The 18937-nt window shown below is 36.5% G+C and overlaps 1 protein-coding gene across 3 annotated transcripts in view; it reads left to right on the forward strand.

The window, feature by feature from the left end:
* The window catches only part of ADK (adenosine kinase), a 276047-nt gene that overhangs the window by 180773 nt on the left and 76337 nt on the right, over positions 1-18937 (forward strand). For all 3 annotated transcript variants that reach the window (XM_051800961.1, XM_051800963.1, XM_051800962.1), the window contains one exon: positions 14926-15096. In XM_051800961.1, coding sequence (XP_051656921.1) covers positions 14926-15096 — 171 coding nt within the window. The remainder of the gene's footprint in view (positions 1-14925; positions 15097-18937) is intronic.

Below are 18937 nucleotides of genomic sequence, written 5' to 3' on the forward strand. Positions count from 1 at the left end.
TTCACAGTGAGTATTCTAAAGTTCCTTTGCTCTGAGATTAGAGTGGACAGGGATATGGCAGGGTACTGAGATATAAGCAATCACTGCTGTGGAAAGTAGATTGCTAGAAAAGCAACTTTACAGAAGACTTTTGCTATTCCTGTGCATCTCTATGCAGTTTATCAGGAGTAAATAGGGTCAGAAGACACTTCAGATACTGTTTGTTGCACATATACAGAAGTACTGCTGTGCTGCAACTCGTTCTCGGAAATCTGCTTTTTCAGCAGCCTGAAGCATGCCCTGGTATTACTACTCAGGTTATGGATGTGCATTAGACTAGACTTGAATACTGTTGGATTTACAGACTCAAGTGCATCAGATAGTTTACAGATAGCCTCACAGACCTGAGGCTCTCACTCAAGAAGGACTTGTTATTTCTCTGCTTCTAGACATGATCAGGACTGCAGTTGCTGATACATAACAGTAATTACCTCTGGCTAAACCTAAGAGTTACATGATATAAACATATTCTGTGTTTTATGGGTATCAATTTTAAACTAGTAAATGTGGATGAAGCCAACTCTTAACTGGCTCTAGTTCACACTGGAAAAAGTCAATTAATTGGGTGCTGGCAATAGAAAATCCTGACTCTCTTTGTTGGGTGATAAGTGTCTGAAGTACACATTAGGTCAAGATAGAGCCTAAAGCCTTAGCTAAATCATCATATCCAAAAAAAGTTCTTTCTGCTGGAGCAGTTTGCTCTGTTTCAGTGCCTGGAATGAAAACTTCCCATCTGACTGCATATCAAGAAGGTCAATTACTAAATTCAAGTTCAACAAACGTTATAAAATCCAGACCAGTTTCACTGTTGGCACAGTGGTGCTCATTTATAAAGGCTAATGTAAAACCTATGCCAGCATGAAATTCATTCTCCTCTTTACATTTCAGTTTTGTGCCCTGGTGACTGATTAAAAAAGTTCTCTTTTTGAAAGTCTCGGTGCTTCAGAGCATCCATCGAGAATAGGTGTGTGGGTAGGACAGTAAGGATCAAGTTTACCTTCACAGGAGCCACTATCTGACGGTGAACAACTTCTCAACAAATGTCATTTGCAGCTTTCATGAGATCTCTCAGTGTCTGTTACTGGTAAGGAGCAACTGTGCTGACTGTGCTCAGAGCAGGAGTTCTGCTGGAGAACTGCAGGAAGAACTGAATGTGCCTGCGTGGTACTTTCTCCTGAGTGCCAGGTCAGAAAGACCTCTCCAGCCTTCCCCGTGGCTCTTTGGTTATGGAAACAATCAACAAGCAATCCATCTGTTTGTGGATCTTTAAGTTATTGATGCTGGCATGTAATATTTTATAAACCAGTTATTTCCAGTTATAAATTTTTTGCATTGAGTTTCATGGAGTAAGATTTCCTTACTACAGAAATACAGAGGATCCAAGGAAAAGGAGTGAAAGGCAGTTTGTGCTTCAGATTAGCACACCTAATGTGAACAAAGCCATCCATTGTGTTGCTTCTGTGTCACTGTTGTTAGATATTAATTTGATAAGGACAGACTATGTTAGAATGGGGACTGGAAAAAACGTTGAAACTTTTTTTTTCTCCTGACTGTTCTATCGTACATTATAATGTTTATTGTTGAGATTAAGTACTCTCTATTCAAGCAGTAACAAGTTTCATAGTGGAACAAAAGTAAGCAGCACTCGCAAAATTCATTTTAACAAAAAGTATGAACAGAAAGATATGAAAACTATTGATTATGTTGTCTGTGGTGACATACAAACAAAGTGATAACTGTTCACATCTATAAAAGTAGAAGAATGGCAGTGTCAGATTGTGCAAAGATTAACATAAGAATCTGACATCTTTGGTGAAAATTTATAATTACATTTGACGCTTTGGTAGAGATTGGAATGAGGGTGGAATCTTGTCAAATAATTTTTTTTTTGTTGTTCATGTCATTACCAACTACTTAACCCTTTGATTTTCAACAATTATTACTATGGATAAACGTGACTATTGTAATATGTTGTTCTGTGATTTGTACCAATTCTGAACATCTGATTCAGAAGGAAGCTTCTTAAGCTCAATTTTGAACTGTAGAAGATGTTTTAAGTAGTGTGATATAGATATTGCTCTCCAGGGAAGGTTTTAGGAAAATAGCTGATTTGCATCTCCACTGCCTTTCCTGAAGAACGTTAGACCTCTAAGTATCAGAAGGTTGTAGAAATGTAAGGGATTTATCCATGACTTCTGAGCACTGGTTTGGAGGTATCATCATCACTTTTGTTTCCTATTTTGTAGAAGTGTTTGATTCCACTCTGCCACCTTTGGTTTCTTACTAGATTCCTGACTGGAATGGATCATAGACAGTGAAGAGGAGGCACTGTAGGGACAGGAGTAAAGAGGAAATCTTTGATTTCCACAGTTAGCTGTTTTGAATAGAGAGCAAGCTCCAATAAATACCAAATCTTCAGACTTTCCTGTAAATGAAGGCATGTCATTGATTCAGAGGCATAAAAATCTATCAAAAACTTGAGACAGAGACTTTCCATGTTTGCTTTGAAGTATATGTGCTGCATTTTGCTTTGTCATGGACCAGTAATTTTCATTCCCTAAAAAGAGGTTATTTTGTTATACAGTTTCAAAATGTTCTTGTTTGACTGTTTAAAAAGTAGAAATTATGTTTATTTAGCATGAGGAAGGGATTTAAACTCTCAGAACTAAGTAGGTGATTTTGAGAGATCCCAATTTCATTTTCTTATAAAAGCACTGAAACATGAGCTCAAAATGCTGATTTTAAAAGGAGTTCTTTTTCATTTGTCTTTGTTATGTGTGTCTAATATGTCAAAGTTATTCAGTGATAGTCTAATCCAGAAAATCATGGTTATAGTGTATAAATTAGCACAAGTTAACACTGTTAAATACATTATCATAGCTTTAGTATCTATTTTTCTTATTCTCTCTGTTTTCAAGGACATAAATTGAATGGGCAAAGATTCAAGTATGGAGTAAAAAAGAGCAGGGAACATTTTTTCATAATTAATATTCCATAACAGAGCTCATTCCTGTTCAAAGGACTGTCTACATATAGGGTTGTAGGCATTACTAAGATGACACTGACTTCATGATTTGGAATTCAGGGGTGTTCCATGTGAAGGTGAAGGGCTGTAGAACAATCTTAACCTCTAAGGTGTTGTTCTACTCCTAGTGCATTTCCATGGTTCATTTGCAAAGTGTTTACATTTTGTGGTGTTTATTTCAGGGTAAAACAGCCACTTTCTTACATGATTGTTAGAGGTCTATGTTGTACTTGGGATGCTCTGCTTTGAGATACTTTCTTAGATGCTGATAGAACATTGGAGACTGTGTGGCTTGTCCACATATTTTTTGTCCATATTTTCAAATACTCACAGATCTAGTATATCACAGACTTTTAGAATAATTCAAGTTGGAATGGAGTCTCAGAGGTTTGTTAGAGCAAATTTGAAGTTTACACAGTTGCTTTGTGTTCAGTCATTTTGAGTGTTTCTCAGGATGTTCTCATGTTGGATCCCTATAAACAAAATTCTTTTTCCATTTGAAATTTCTTCAAATATTGTAAAACTCATGTGAGTTTTACATTAAAAAAGCAGTTTGATTTATATATTTTTAAATATAATTTTTTAGGGCATGAACTCATATAAATCTCTCTTCTTTCTCCCTATACACCTCAACATTTCAAGAATAAGCAAATTGAATTAAACCAGATAAACTAATTTAGGCACTAACAACTAGGAGAGACATTGGTTCAAGAAGTTAGGCCTGTGTTCCAAAACTAGAATTGCCATGTTGAAAATGTAGCATTGTTTCCATAAAGTAAAAGTTTTGGAGACTCAAATGTGTCCAAAGAAGTCACTTAATTACTAGTTCCCAGTGATTTTCTTAATTGTTAATTGTATTCTGCATTGTTGTTCCTAATCTGTAAATTGATTTGGAACTATAAATCCTCATTTTACATGGCTGTTTATGAAATTCATTTGTTTGTCATACATTAAACTCAAAATAGTGCCCATATGTTTCTGTCTTTGCAGGAAAAATGTGTATCATTACACGGGATTTTTAAAGTCAGTAACATGTAATTGCACCACCAAAAATCCCATCACGGTACATGTGTGTGAGCAGCCTCCTTCAGGAGTCACTGAATCCCACAGAGCCAGGCATTAGTGTTTGTAATGGAATAGCTGAGATGTGCAGAAGCTGGAAGTCACATAACATATAGTGCTGAACACACCATAACATCTGAACTTGGATACCTGTTTATGGAGACTGGGAAGGTCCCTGGTGTGGCTAAAAAGGGGTGTTGTCACACATTCTTAGGGAACACATAAGTATTTGCTCACTAAATTTCAGGGATGTTCTCAAAATCATTGAAAACTCAAGAGATATTCTGCATCAAGAAAGGTTGGTTCTCTATCATAGGCTGACCACCTAACTTGATCTTCTATTGATCTAAATATTACATTTTAATTAAATGAGAAAAAATGTTTGTCATATTTCCTATATCTGGAGCGTGATTTTCTCTGAAGATGGGCAAATAATGTGACAGAAGTGGAATCAGTTTCAGGTAGAGAAGTATGGAAAATATTCATTAGAAAATTAAAACTTATTCAGGGTATTCAAGCATCTTGAATAGCAGTGCAAAGTGAAGCCCCCACTAAAACCTTCTACTCCCCCAATAATATGACATTACAGAAAATAATGACTTTACAGAAAATAATGTCTTAGCAGGCAAGTTTCCCCTCAGATTATAAGGTCTGGAAATAAAAGACTAACACTACTCTCCCTGTTACAGTAGTGGTCCTGCTATTAAAAGAGGGTTTCTGAGGTGTGAGCTCCTAAGTTCATTAGAAACAGGAACTCAATGTAAATATTATTTGGCTCTAAAAAGGTAATAGTTAGGGGTATTTACTCCTCCCCCTTTGAATTTGAAGAAAGTACTCATTGAGAATATAATAATGCAAAACACGAAGCTCATTGTAATCAAAGTATTCTACAGACAGGTATTACCCAAATTAATTTATATCCCTGTTTAGAGCTTAGCAACTGTCCACATTTCAACTATATTAATAATTATTAGAATTAGCATAGATCCTGACCCTCATTTATTTGTGTTCCTAAACAAAGTAATGCAGGAATCTTTCTATAATGAAAACTAAAAGACCAAGCAATAACATTAATGTTCTTTTAAATAATTAATTTTAATGTGTGGAAGTGTAAGCAATAAATGTTTTATTGTAAAGCCTGATGTGGTAATTAATCCAAGTGATTAGGACCTAATTGCATGTTCATAGTAAATGTTATATTTGCTGTGAAAGACATTTTTTTGGAATTGTGGTTCTGAGGCTAGAGTTGTGAGAAGGGCGATATTTAAACAAAATATTTAACACACTCTTAACTTGGTAAGTCAGAATTTGAAAGAAATACATCCTTTATTATTTTGCCAATTATGTTTTTAGTTCTTCTGAGCTTTTCATTTTACTATGCACTTAATTTTATACGTTAGTGGTGCTTAAACATGAAATTAAATGTATCATAAGGATATGTAGGCTGTTTAAAATCAACTAGGAAATACCTCGGGGAGCGGGAGAGGTATTTGTTTTATTAATCATTTACACCTTAATTTGCAAGTAGTGGAAGTCCTATTATTCCATAAAGCTGCTCATTCCTTTAATGCAAAGAATAAGTCATCCAGTGAACAGCAGTGCTGGTTTCAGGTGCCCTGGTTGTGCATTGGGTAGCGTTTTCAAACAGTAAATGAACTCAGATCTCTGCTGAAGCTTTGGAGCTGCTCCACATTTTCACTGATGGAGTTTGGATTTTGTTGTTGTTGTTGTTGTTTGAGATTTTTGTTGGTGGTTTTTTTGGTTGGTTGGTTTTTGTTCTATTTTTTGGTGCCTTTTTTCCCCAGCAAAATTACATTTTGTAAATATACTGTGTGCTTCTGTGCTTCTATAGAGAGCTCCGTTTTGCCCATGATGAGTTTGCCTTGTTTGAACAGACTCAGTGAAAGGATGAGTTAGCATTAGAATAGTGGAATAAGCTTCAGAAATCTTTTGAGTTACCTCTTGATCATTGCTTTTTTTTGTCTTCCTACCTACCATGCTACAGTATTAGTGTAGTCTTTCTGATGATATGATCTTTATTAGTGAAATAATATACTCTTTCTTTGGGGCTCTTGAAATATGTTTTAACGATGATGGTAATGACTTTGATTAATATTTAATCCCCATGCTGCTATGTTCTTATAATTTACAAGATCTCAAAGGTAGTTGGGGGAGGGAAGAAAGGTTTCTGCTGAAGTGTTTCAATATTAGAGTGCTTAGGGAGAAACGTGCCTATATTTTATTATACCTTGTATCTGCTTTCTACGTGAATTTAAATCAAATGTTTCGTAGCATGACCACATTGTTGACAGGGAAATCTCTGAGATACAGAAGTCATGCCAGATTTGACTTATTTTTCAAGCCATTGGACTCATTCTTGTGTTTGTTTATATTACATAAGAGTTGCATTCCTTGCATCCCCTGGGAATCCTGACACTGAGGGTGCAGGTGTAGCAGTATATACTGGTATAGAGCAAGAGCTTTTTTTTTCCTTTTTTGGGGAGTGGGGAAACAAATATTTATAAATACAGCAGAGCAAACCCAGATTAATTTCCCCCTCCACTCTGAAAGACACAATATTTGTGGGCATAATTACACATTCCAAAACTCTCTTGTGTGTACACAGCAGAATTTTTATGATTTTCAGGTCATGGAATAGTAAAAACAAAATTGCCAAGTAAGCTGTACTGGTGTGCAAGCTTTGGATAGTTCTCCACAAGACTTTGTATAACCATATCAAATAGTCTGCATTTTTACAAGACACCCAGTCAGTCATGATTATCTACTAATGCATCAATGGTCAGTCATTGTTTCACTCTTTGAGTGTTTAACCTGTATTTATGAAACAAACCATTGTGCTGATATAAGCTCATTTAATTAAGCAGATACTCCTATTTGTTCTCTTCTTGTTCAAGGCTATTTGAATAAGCAAGAAATAGGTTTGTTTTAAGTATTTGCTTAGAGAGCTTTCAAACTGAGGATTAACTGTCTAGAGAATTAGAAATTCTCTGTGCATTTGTAGTTACATAGATTCTCCCAATTTACTAATATGCTGTAAATATTATGTACACACCAAACTTAAATGAATTCAACATATGGTTGATGTTTACATAATTAATGAGATGCCACATTATATTAACGGGACTAACCATATACAAAAAAGCAAATATTGCACAATTGTCAAGGGCCTAAATTAACCATACCTTACTCTGTCCTTCCTAAAGTGCTTATTTGCCAGGACAAGGATCCTGGGATTGTGCTCAAAAATGTGGAAATTAGGGTTGAAAACCAATTATCTCATTGTTCCAAACAACATTGCTAATATTGTTGCCAATTTTTAGACTTCTGGATATTGTTTCATCAAACAATAATAGGTATGTCTAAATCTACTTTTTGGTCTAAACACAACATTATCCTCATATTAATATATGAGTTAGACAAACTCAATAAAGAGTTATTTTAAAAGGATGAAAGGTGAAACAAACGATTTCTCTTTTTAATCACCAATTTAACAAATTTTTTAAGATGCTTTCTCAGTAAGGATTAAATAGGTTTTCAATGAAGTAAAAGTGTGGCAAAGTGGTTCTGGGATACTAGAAGAAATTAAGTGGCTTGCTCTTTATCATAGCTTGTTTGATTTGCAGCTTATGTTTTATTGATGGTAATACCCTATACTCTGTAATACCTTTCAACAGAGAATTTCAGTCATTTCAGTAATGTTAAGTAATTAAACCTCCCACTGCTTCTGCCAATGGAGGTGTATTTATCATTATAACTATTTTGCAAGTGGGTAAACAGAGGCAAAAGAGGTTGAATTATTAATCAAAGTAATAAAATCTCTAGGCTCCTGTCTCCCAAAATTTTGTTATAAATTCAGTAAAATTAAATATATGCATCTCACTCCATGAGCTTAATAAACTCATGTAAAACTATATTCTGAACTTGAGAGAGTATATAAAAATGTTTTTGCTTCCTCACAGAGAGGCAGACTTCAGGGAGCTGTGTCAAACCATCTTCTTAAGCTCATTTTGGCAAGATCTTAACTAACTTTGTGGTTTTCAGGGAAACAGGAGAATTTTTTTATTGGGGATGACATTTGCCAATGCCAAAACTGTGCTTATACCTCTACCTCGTTGTTAAAGTTCTTACCTATACACTCTGTGAGTATACATCTCATAGGTAAGGTCACACAATTATCTTGTCCTAAATGTGTTTTGGAAGAACTCCTGGAAAATGCTTAATTTAGTCAATAGTTATCAGAATGGAAAAATATTTCCAAATTGATTCGAATCAAAAATAAATTGCTAATATATTCATAAAATAATTGGTTTCTTTAACATGTAATGCCAGATATTGGAGGTTTTCTACTACTGATAGATACTAATATGGCAGCAATCAGAGTTCACTTCAGGAACAAAGAAGCTGTTCAAGTCTGAAAGCAATCCTGTCCCTCTGACATGTTGGCACCATCATAGAGGAAAATGTCACGGTCAATATAAGCACATTTACTGGCAGTTAGGTTTTTCCCTATGTTTCTGAAAACTGTTTGAAATTTGGCTTTTATCAAAAACAGAAACACTGGCCACTCAGAATGATAAAACAATAGTTTACGGCTTAGTAATTTTCCAGTTATAAAGCAATACTTTCATAAAAATAAACAATGCATACAGGAACAAGCCAAAACAATTACTCAGAGAAATTGTTGCATTCTTGCTGTCCTTGCTGCCTGATTTAAAACAACTGTCTCCAGTAGGAACTGGACTAAAACCAGCAGGTTTTGTTTCATTAAGTAACTGCTTGCTGATCACTATGAGATAAAATATAGTTCCAAAATGCAATTGATACTGTGTAGGTACTTTCCAAATGCCTAAATTACCCATTACAGGAAGAGCAGGTACATAGATTAAAATAAAGTTCATGTATTTTACAGACTGAACATTTCCCAAGTGGATAATTATAAAAAGCTTTTGTCCTTCCTAGAGAAAGTAAAATGTTACCTAATGCACAAGCACCTTTACTAGTAAAGGTCATGTTGTTTAATGGGGGGGGTTGTTAATTATTTATGGAGGTTTTCTTCTCCATACTGTGAGTATTTTAATATTTGTATCATTCTGACTATTTTGTCATATCTTAGTAAGGAAAATAATTTAACAATAATTTCAAGCAGGAACAGGTTGCAAGTATAAATGCTCGAAACTCAGAGATCAGAGAGGTCAATAAATCTGCTAACTTGACAGTGGTTGCACATTCCAAGTACTGTGCTCAGATGTTTCAATGTTAAAGATAGTTTTTAAATTGTTCCCTGCTCTTTTAAACCCACGTAAGTACTCAGATGAAGAGCTTCTGCTCTAACATTCCAAAAAGATTCCTTCTGGTTCCTGTTCTGAAGGAAGAGGATTTCATTGCCATGTCTCACAGTGGGTGGGACATGGACTGCACCCCATCTGTGCTGTGGCAGTCCAGGGGCTGGAATATGAAAGTCTTTCAGCCTTTGTGGTTGTAAGGGCACCTGGAAACCTTTTGTAAGTTCTTCTGTCTGGAGCAGTTACCTACTGGTTCATTCTCCATCCCAAGAACTGCCATGCGGTCCAGCTTCACTCTTTCCAAGCCCTGGCGTTTCTGCTAGACTGCAACAGATGAGACTGATGGCAGAGCAGAGCTGAGGGAACTCTCTTCTGCCCAAGTGTGTACCTTGAAGTTCTCTTTGTGTACAGAGTGTAGGACACGTAGCCAGGTCCGAAAGCTCTGACTTGGTTGTGTCTGTCATGTAATGGAGCAAGTTATTTTGGCACCTCAGCAGTCACGCTCTTCACTGGAACTGCCAGCACACTTAAAGTCAGATTTCTGTAGGGCTTTACTGAATCACAGTATTTATGAGGACTGTCACTACGTAACTGTCAAACTTTCTGTGTGCCTGAAAAATTCCACCCTTTAGATGGATGAGAGTGTGATGTCATCATAATTGCATTTTTATGTAAATGCTTGCTATAAAATAATTTTGGATTAAATGATGTGTTCCTTTCATGTTGGCAGAATATAAGTCATCTTAAATGGCAGCATACTGTTGTATATGTTTTTCTGAAAGTTAAATATTTTGATTTGCACTCACAATTTATTGATTTTACATTGTTACCAAATGGCATTCCAAAATCAGCTCAGAATACCATGGTTCAAAATGCTGTCATTCATATGATAAAGTTATTTTGTGTAACCCACGCTGGGAGTGGCAAGGAAAGTGGAAGAGCTAGAAAGAAGAGAGGACAAATGCATTTTAGCAGGTAGAAGGTTTGAAAGCAATCCTAATTTTTATTATCTCTGTGTGTTCTAAAGACAGCATTGCTTCTGTGCTATTAAATGATAATAAATCCCAAATTGCAAAGTTGTTTGTTATCATCTTGCCCTGAATTTGTTTGGAAATACTGACTTGGAAGAAAAAAATAATCTCGATCCTCGTTGTGCAAACATTCCATGTATGTAATCCAGACAAATTCAGTGTAAACACGAGTTCTGTGTAAGCAAGGCTTCTGAGTTTGGGCAGAACACCTTATACAGAATTACTTTTTACCAAAGCCAGAGTTGTGCTGGCTTCATGAGGTCACCTCTTCAACACTCTCTGATTCTGTGCTGCTGACACTTTTGACACCCTTAATTTGCTGCCCTCACGTCTGCTCTAGCTAGTGCTGTAGGAGCTTAGTGTAGTCAGAAGAAACCTTTTAGGTCTATGTGTGATAAAAAAGAGAGAGATGGCTTTCAAAGACAAATTGTTTGTGTGTAAACTCACCAAATCCTTCTGGTAATGCTAGTGTTTACAAAAAAAAAAAAAAAGACTTGAATGTAAAAGACTATCCAATATTCACAGTACCTTGCCATATTTTAAAACATGCATCAAAGAATTCCTGAATAGTGTGAAAGTGAGATTAATATGATATTGTCTATTGGCTCTGTCCACTGCCATCATGTACATCTTAATATTGAATTTTGAAAGCTTTTAAATTACAAGTGAGTGATTGTATCTCCCGTAGCCATGTGTCTACCAAACAGTAATGTATTTTTCTTATTTCTTTTGTTTTGTTTCTCTTTATCCCACAAGTAAAATGTTTTGTTCTTCGCCAAAGGACTGTATTTAAATGAAAGGACTGCTTACAGTGCATAAGAACAGTATTGCTGTTGTGCATATGCACATACCAACATGCATACACATAATTCAGTCTACCTTGCTGTTTTCCTGGTGTGTGTATTGGTTCAGCCTTGCTGTCTGGCTCATGGTACAATGGTACCTTCCTCCTGGCATAAAAAAGACACTCATTACATTTCAAGCAGCAGAAAATAGTGGCACATCCTGAAGCAGTAGCATCTGGTATACTCAGTCTCAATAAGTGCACACCAGGGGAATGCTGCGTGCTGCTAATATGTCTGATAGCCTTTAATGTTTAATAGGTTTTCTTAGTACAGTATTGCTGCCTGTCACTTTCTGTGACTGCACTGCCCCATTATCATATGTCCTTCTCTCATAGAATCATCAAGGTTAGAAGAGCCCTTTAAGATCATCAACCCAGCACTACCACTGTAACCCCTAAACCACATCACCCAGCACCAGATCCAGACACCTCTTCATCACCTCTAGGGGTGGTGACTCCACCACCTGCCTGGGCAATCTAGTCCAAAGCCTTACCACCCTAACAGTGAATTTTTTTTTCTCGAATCTGATCTGAATCTCCCCTTGTCTTGGTTTTAGGCCACTTCCTCTAATCCTCTCACCATAGGCATGGTAAAGAGACCAACCTCCCCTCCCTACAACCTCTTTTCAGGTAGTTATACAAAGGAGCCTTGTTGCCCTTGGCAGCTCAATGTCCTTTTCAAAGTGAGGGCCCAGAACTGAATGCAGCACTCAAGGTGTGGCCTCCCCAGTGCCGAGTGCAGGGGGATGATCACTGCCCTGGTCCTGCTGGCCACACTATTGCTGATACAGGCCAGAGTGTCATTGGCCTCCTTGGCCACCTGGACACACTGCTGGCTCATATTGAGCTGGCTGTCAACCAGCAACCTCTTCTTTCACTAAGATAGATAGATACACAGTAATTTCATTTTCCTTCGGAATATCTGCCGTTAGCTGCCTCATCCTTTGATCACAGGTATTTTCCTCATAGTTGTTTTAAAGTACCTCTGGGTTTTGAGGGTAAATCGGTTCCCAGAACTCTGAACTAGACTAAGGTGTGTAGGTAGCTATAGAACATCTTCTGAGGAGCCTCTTAACTTTCTTGTTAATGGGAACAGAATTTCTTACTAGTGAAATACAAAGTCTTTTGTACCAGTGATACTAGGATACACTTATTCTCCCACTCCGAGCTGATGTTGGCTAGCAGTTAATTGTTAGAGCAGGTAGGAGTAGTTGGGTTAGGCATTCCTTTGGATACATCTGTCTGGACAAAAGCAGTGTCAGCTGCAAGAGCCTGTGGACTGAGTTTCTAAGGAAGTCACAAAGTGACATTGCTTGGAATCCCAGTGAGATATAAGAAAACCTGTTTGTTTTAGTGAGGTTCATTCCTGTACACAGTTGTAGTGTGCTGAAGTAGGGTGGTCTGTGGCTTGCCTGGTTGTAATTCAAACTTGGAGAGATGGGTTGCTGTAACTATACTGGTTATAGCTGCAATTGGAATTCCATTAAAAATAGGGACAAACTTGATTTAAAAACTTAAGGAGAGGGATTGAATTAGATGTCTTTAAATCTAAATCTGTTCAGGTCAGATTTTATACATTTTATACGTTTTCTCCCTATTTTGTTAATTCCACTGTGTTGATTATATTGCTACAACTTCATTTTGCAAAGCAATGTTACACTTGGCAAAGAGTTCTCATACACACAACTTTTGTTAATGTCAAACACTTATTTAAATAAAAATATAAATAAAGTCATGGAAGAATGCAATTAAATGGCAGAAGTGATTTTTAGGAAACCCAGAAGACAGAGCTATAGCCTTTGAGATTTCCTGGCCTTTACTTTGCAGGATCTGAAAAACAAGCTCTCCTATCTGTCTCTCAGTACTTTTATGTTGCCTTTCCAAAGAAAAGGGAGTTGGATGCAGGCCTGAGTTAGATCCCATAGGGATAGTGTTCTGTACCTTAAATTACAATCAGATGTATTTTAGTTCAGATGAAGTTTTTAGCCTAAAATTGGTAAGAAGCCTAATTATTTGACCAGGTTACTGTTTACGTAGACCACTGTAGAGCAATCTGTCATTTATCCACAGCTGGCAACATGTTTCCCTTGAAAGGTTTTTATTTTGTCTTTGGAACAGTTTTTACAAAATCCATCTCTGTTCATTAAATGAAAAACTAAAAGATGGTAGAGATTGCTATGGAGATAAGATGTTATATAAACTGTTCATTCTAATTCTTCAGAATGTAAAAATATCAAAGAAGCTTGGATGTTTACAGGCTTTCAGTTGTTCAGGGTACTAGTAACTCCACAACTTGCTTAGGATTCTTGTGCCCTTCGGACTTTTATTGTCAAGTAGTGAATTGTGCCCAGATTTTGAAATCAGTCATGTATTTGATAGACTGGAGAGTGTGGAATAAGGAGAAATAAATACATACACTCTCAAAGCAGTCTTTAATCTGTAGACTCTCCATTATATTATTTTTTCCAGTCCATATAGAATGCCTAGGATGATCTGTTACCTGAAGTGTGCAGGATAAAAATACAGATATTCTGTGATTTGAAGCATAATCATATGGATAAAAACTGGAACATTATACTGTTTCAGTATTACACCTTGTGGAGTGTCTTGGTGGTGATGTTCTAGATAGGACTGAGATGATGTTTTATTTGTCAGACCTTCCTCAAAGTTGTTTATTACTGTGCCTTAGACATTATCTCTGGCCTTAAACTTAACACTTGCTGCTCATGCTTGAAAATTGCTATCATTCACTGAGTTTTGAGAACAGTTAGTAAAATTACTTTTAGGCTTATAAAACCAAAACATACAAAACTTGTTTAATTAGTGCAAAGATTAAGCCTTTGTCTAGTTAGTAGACTAAGGAAACTGTAGGGGATCTTTACATGGCTCCTGGAACACATTCCAGGTTGAGGCAACATCTGCAATGCTAAATTCAAAATGGCAGCCTTGAACTGTTCTTCATACAGAGTTGAAATCAGCATTCACTGTTTAGTAGACAAGTAGTCATTTGTGGTTGAGTTCTGTTTATTTTGTTTCACAGTTGATACTTAAGTTGAATGTTGATGTTCTGAGTAAAGAAAAATATTTTTGGGAGAGGAGGGACAAATAAAATACATATGTGGAAATGAAACCCCCTAGGTTTTTCCTGCAAAACAATAACAACTGCTACAAAGTCAGCATATTCAAGACCTTTATTGTAAATAAGGTAATCATTTTGCAGGCAAAGGATTTCATTAGTCTTTTAGCTGTGTATGGAGCCATCATACTGGACTTTGGAATTAAACAGCACAGTCTCATTGTCTCTATTACTATAAAGGGGCATTTAGAATTATATCACATTTTAAAATATGAACGTTAGTGTTAGCTGCCATGGGAGAGTGTACTACATGGAATGCAGAGGTAGGGAGTTATGCTTAATTTTGGCAGTCTGTGCTAGGCATATGCAGATTTTTTTTGTCACCTCTTTAATACCTTAATGGAAAAGCAGTATTTCCCAGAAGTTTTTATCTGTGTGAGTGTATGACAAATGTGGGTTGGGGGAGACTTTATAGGAATAGCATGCTTGATGTGGTACCTAATATGAAATTAGTAACATACATTGATTTGTTTGGATGCTTGCAGGGATTCTTCCTGACGGTGTCACCAGAAGCAGTATTAAAAGTGGCTACTCAGGCTTCTGCCAACAACAAGATCTTCAGCTTGAATCTTTCTGCACCATTTATTAGCCAGTTCTACAAAGAGCCTATGATGAAAGTCATGCCTTACGTCGATGTTCTTTTTGGAAATGAAACGGTGAGTCTTAAGAAATTAACTGAAGTATTCATGTCTCTTGCACTGAGGTGTTTGTGGCTCAGAGCCTGCTTCCCCAGAACACAGCTGTGCCAGGGGAGGCTCAGGCTGGACATCAGGAAGAATTTATTCTCTGAAAGGCTTGTCAGGCACTGGAACGAACTGCCCAGGGAGGTGGTGGAGTCACCATCCCTGGAAGTGTTCAAGAAACAACTGGACATGGCACTTAGTGCTGTGGTCTGGTTGCTGGGATGGTGATCAGTCAAAGGTTGGACTCAGTGATCTTGGAGGTTTTTTCCAGCCTTGATGATTTTATGATTCTGTGATTCCTGCTCCTTTTTTTATAGAGGGAATCTGACCATGTGAGGTGTCACTGCAAAATCAAATCTGTGGTCACTGGACTGGGATATTTCAATAGATGTCAAAGATGTCACTTGACCTGTTAGAGGTTTACAACCTGCTTATTCTCATGGGAGATACTTTGGAATAACTGCCCATGTGCACGATGTACTCATCTTGGAGTTAAGTCTGCTGGAAGGAAACATATGAAGGGCTACTACTGAGCTTCTGTAACTTGATTCCATCCCCATACTACTGCTATTAATAGCATTTTCTGTGATGAAGACAACTCTTTGGGGAGAAGTGGAAGGAGAAAACTAAGAAATAGATAATTGGTTTAAAAGGTTCTCAGTGATTTTATGGTAGATGGACTGGCAGTCCATCAAAGGAGGGCTTATCTTTGCTATGCAAGTTGGCAAACAGATTGCATGAAATTCTGCCTGGAAGTCCGTGTTAATAGATGAAATTAATTCAGATTTCACTCATCTTAGTGCTGTCACTTTTGATTTTTTCCCACTTTAGAAAGTGTTCTTAAATATTTATTAGTTTGCTCAGCAGGAAAAGGTTGAAAAAAGCCTTGGAAAGTGTGACACACCTAAATGGAATGTGGGTTTGTCGCTCAAGATAACTACATGAGTACAGGAAAATTATGGAAAAGCAACTTACTCCTGTCAGTGGTTATTCCTGATTGTGACAACAGGGACTTGCACCAACACAAGTCAGTCTTTAGACTATTGTCCACATGTCCACATTAGGGACTAGCATTGTTACAGATATAGGACTTAAAAAATTTAAAAATAAGTATTTTTAAAACAAAGAAAATTGCAATGTTTTTTAATACAGAGGGATAAGCGAAATCTTTTTAACTATAGTTAACTACACAGAATAAGTATTTTCCAGACATGCTGCTGCTATTCCTAACCGTTGCCTTTATACATCTTTCATGATACAGTCCTCACAAAGATGGTACTGAATATTTTGATTTAATAGCAGTGTAATATCGACACAAAAAGTCTTATCAGATTTCACAAATTACGTAATACTAAGTCCAGCCAATTTTGGGGTAGATGGACTTCATAGAAACTTCTGGCATTAAACCTTGCTGGTCTTTAATATAAATACTGCTGCATCGACCTAGTAGGATAATTCAGATCACAGTGGTTCATTAGGTGCTATTTTTTATAGGTTGTTACATTTTGTATATTTGTGTAATTTATAGGCAATAGTCTGCTATAAGGTGACATGCAATTTTAGAAATTATATTCAGTTTACATAAATGTTCTATGTCATTTCAGTTTCTTATGACATTATTCCCCCACTGTCATAAAATATTAGATAGGACTGTTGTGTTTGTTAAAGTTGAAAGACTCCCTCTATTTTCTGTGAATGATTTCTGAAGCATTTTGGTGTCTTTCAGGATAATAGATGCTATTTAAACTTAAGTGAACATCCTTAAACTTGGCATTACAATATATATTAATACTTCAGAGTAGAACCTTTTTTGCTACTTATACTAATCATGGAACCCTTGTCATTTTTTGGCCTCTGCTTCCTGCCATATAAGCTGGCTATTGCTGCTTTTGAGTTGTTGAAATGCTGTTTGTGGTGGTTTATTCTCTTGTCTTCCTGTGTGACTTGAAACCACACTCTTGGCATGATGTACATCTAGTTTGGAGTAGCTGCTGTGTTTTCTGATTGTCAGTATTTCTGCTCTCTGCATGTGCTTGTTGGTAAAGAGTGGTTGCAAAACTCAAGAGAAAGCCCATTCTGACATGTCATGCCTTCTAGTAGCTTCCTCCTTTCTTAATTTCAACTACAAGTGTATTCAGGACTTTTTTTGTGTCTGTGTATGTCCTGGTGGGCAGTGAACCACTTCAGCTAGCCAACACCAAATTTTTGCCCATTTAGTGTGATTTTCTTTTTCTTTTTGTTAAAATTTCCATCAGTGTAAGCTCACAAGTTAATATATAAGCAAGGCATACTAAGTGTTGTGGTTGTTACTTTATTAGTACAAACAATACTCTTAGACACAATTTTTATTCTTCCCTATATTTATCTTCACTCCACATTATAGACCAATACAATTCTGTTGTTAAGCACTGAGCTGTTTATTTTTTGAGTAATACAAAAACATTCAAGTGCAGCAAAATTCCAAATTGCTGCCATTCCTAAACTAAAAACAATTGGCAAAGTGATTTTAAATTACATCTTCTACTTAAAAATTTACATCTGAATGGAGATTGGTTATTTCAAGTTTCAGCCAGATGGTAATTAAAATGGGCAAGTTATAAACCTCTCAGAATAAATGTTCTAGTTTAGAATGTAAATGCCAGCATACCCTTTACTGCAGTGGAGTCATGGAATGCTGTGGTAACAACTCAGAACATGTATCAGTTTCAGCATTAACTCAGTGACCACTGGTGTTTTGATAATTTATTTAAATCCCTTTTATAACTACCTAAACATCTTGTCTTGGATTTTTGATATTTATTAACTGTACTTCATATAATAAATTTAGTACAGCACATTCAGGAAAGGAATAATTATATGGTCATTGCTGCTAACCAATTAGGGTCATTCTGCAGTCATTATGTAGCAATACATGACTGGAGAACTTGATTATTGTCATTGCTTTTAAGTTTTATTAAATTAAGATTTTTTTAATAGTGTCATTTTGCAAATGGTTCTTAGCAGTAATACCTTCCAAGCTACCATAATCACTGGATAATTAACCTGCCAGGATTAAGCACACTCTACTTTGCCTTAGGATGCTTAACTCTCAAATAAGGTCAATTATCTCCTGATGATAACTGCTTTGTCACAAGTTGCTGCTTAATTTGGCTGTAAAAGCTCACCTTAGAATACATATTTTACAACTCAAACTAACTTCCAGTAACAAAATGGTCAAAGGAGTGAAAGCTTTGCAAGTGACATGATTACACAGAGTTGTGGAATGTTTCCTGCACAGAAATTATACTAGGCAAGTAAAGGAGACTAAATTTGTATATATTTCTTTCCCAGACCTCTTTCCACTTTCCCAGTTAGGGCTAAAGCTTGATGTCTCTGATATACTTGACCCATCAAAGTCAATAATGGGCACAGGAATCCAAATTCAATTTCCAGTCTCCCCAAAAGATGTGAGTTACAGTGGCATCTCCTCAGGGAAGGAACTACTTTGGGGGGAAACAGGCTGTGTATTTTTGGATGTGCAACTGGATAGCAGTTTCTTCAGAATTCAAGGGACACTGCAAGACTTTCACATGATTCATCCCTGCATATGGCACCAATTCATGACTCAGAGGAATATTTGTTCATGTTGATGTGGTAAAGATCTTCTGGGTTCTCTTGCTATGTGTGGGCAGGGCATCACTGAGAAATTTTAGAATTTAGAAACTTTAAAATTACAGACATGCTGAGCTCCTCATTTAGGGCTTTACAAAAAAAGCAAAAGCCAACAATGTAACTTATGGTATACAGTGTAGAGACATCAGTAGAAGTTGAGGAG

Source organism: Manacus candei, unplaced genomic scaffold (assembly GCF_025592945.1).
Source record: "Manacus candei isolate 608988 ecotype Guabito, Panama unplaced genomic scaffold, ASM2559294v1 h1tg000050l, whole genome shotgun sequence".
Taxonomy (NCBI): Eukaryota; Metazoa; Chordata; class Aves; order Passeriformes; family Pipridae; genus Manacus; species Manacus candei.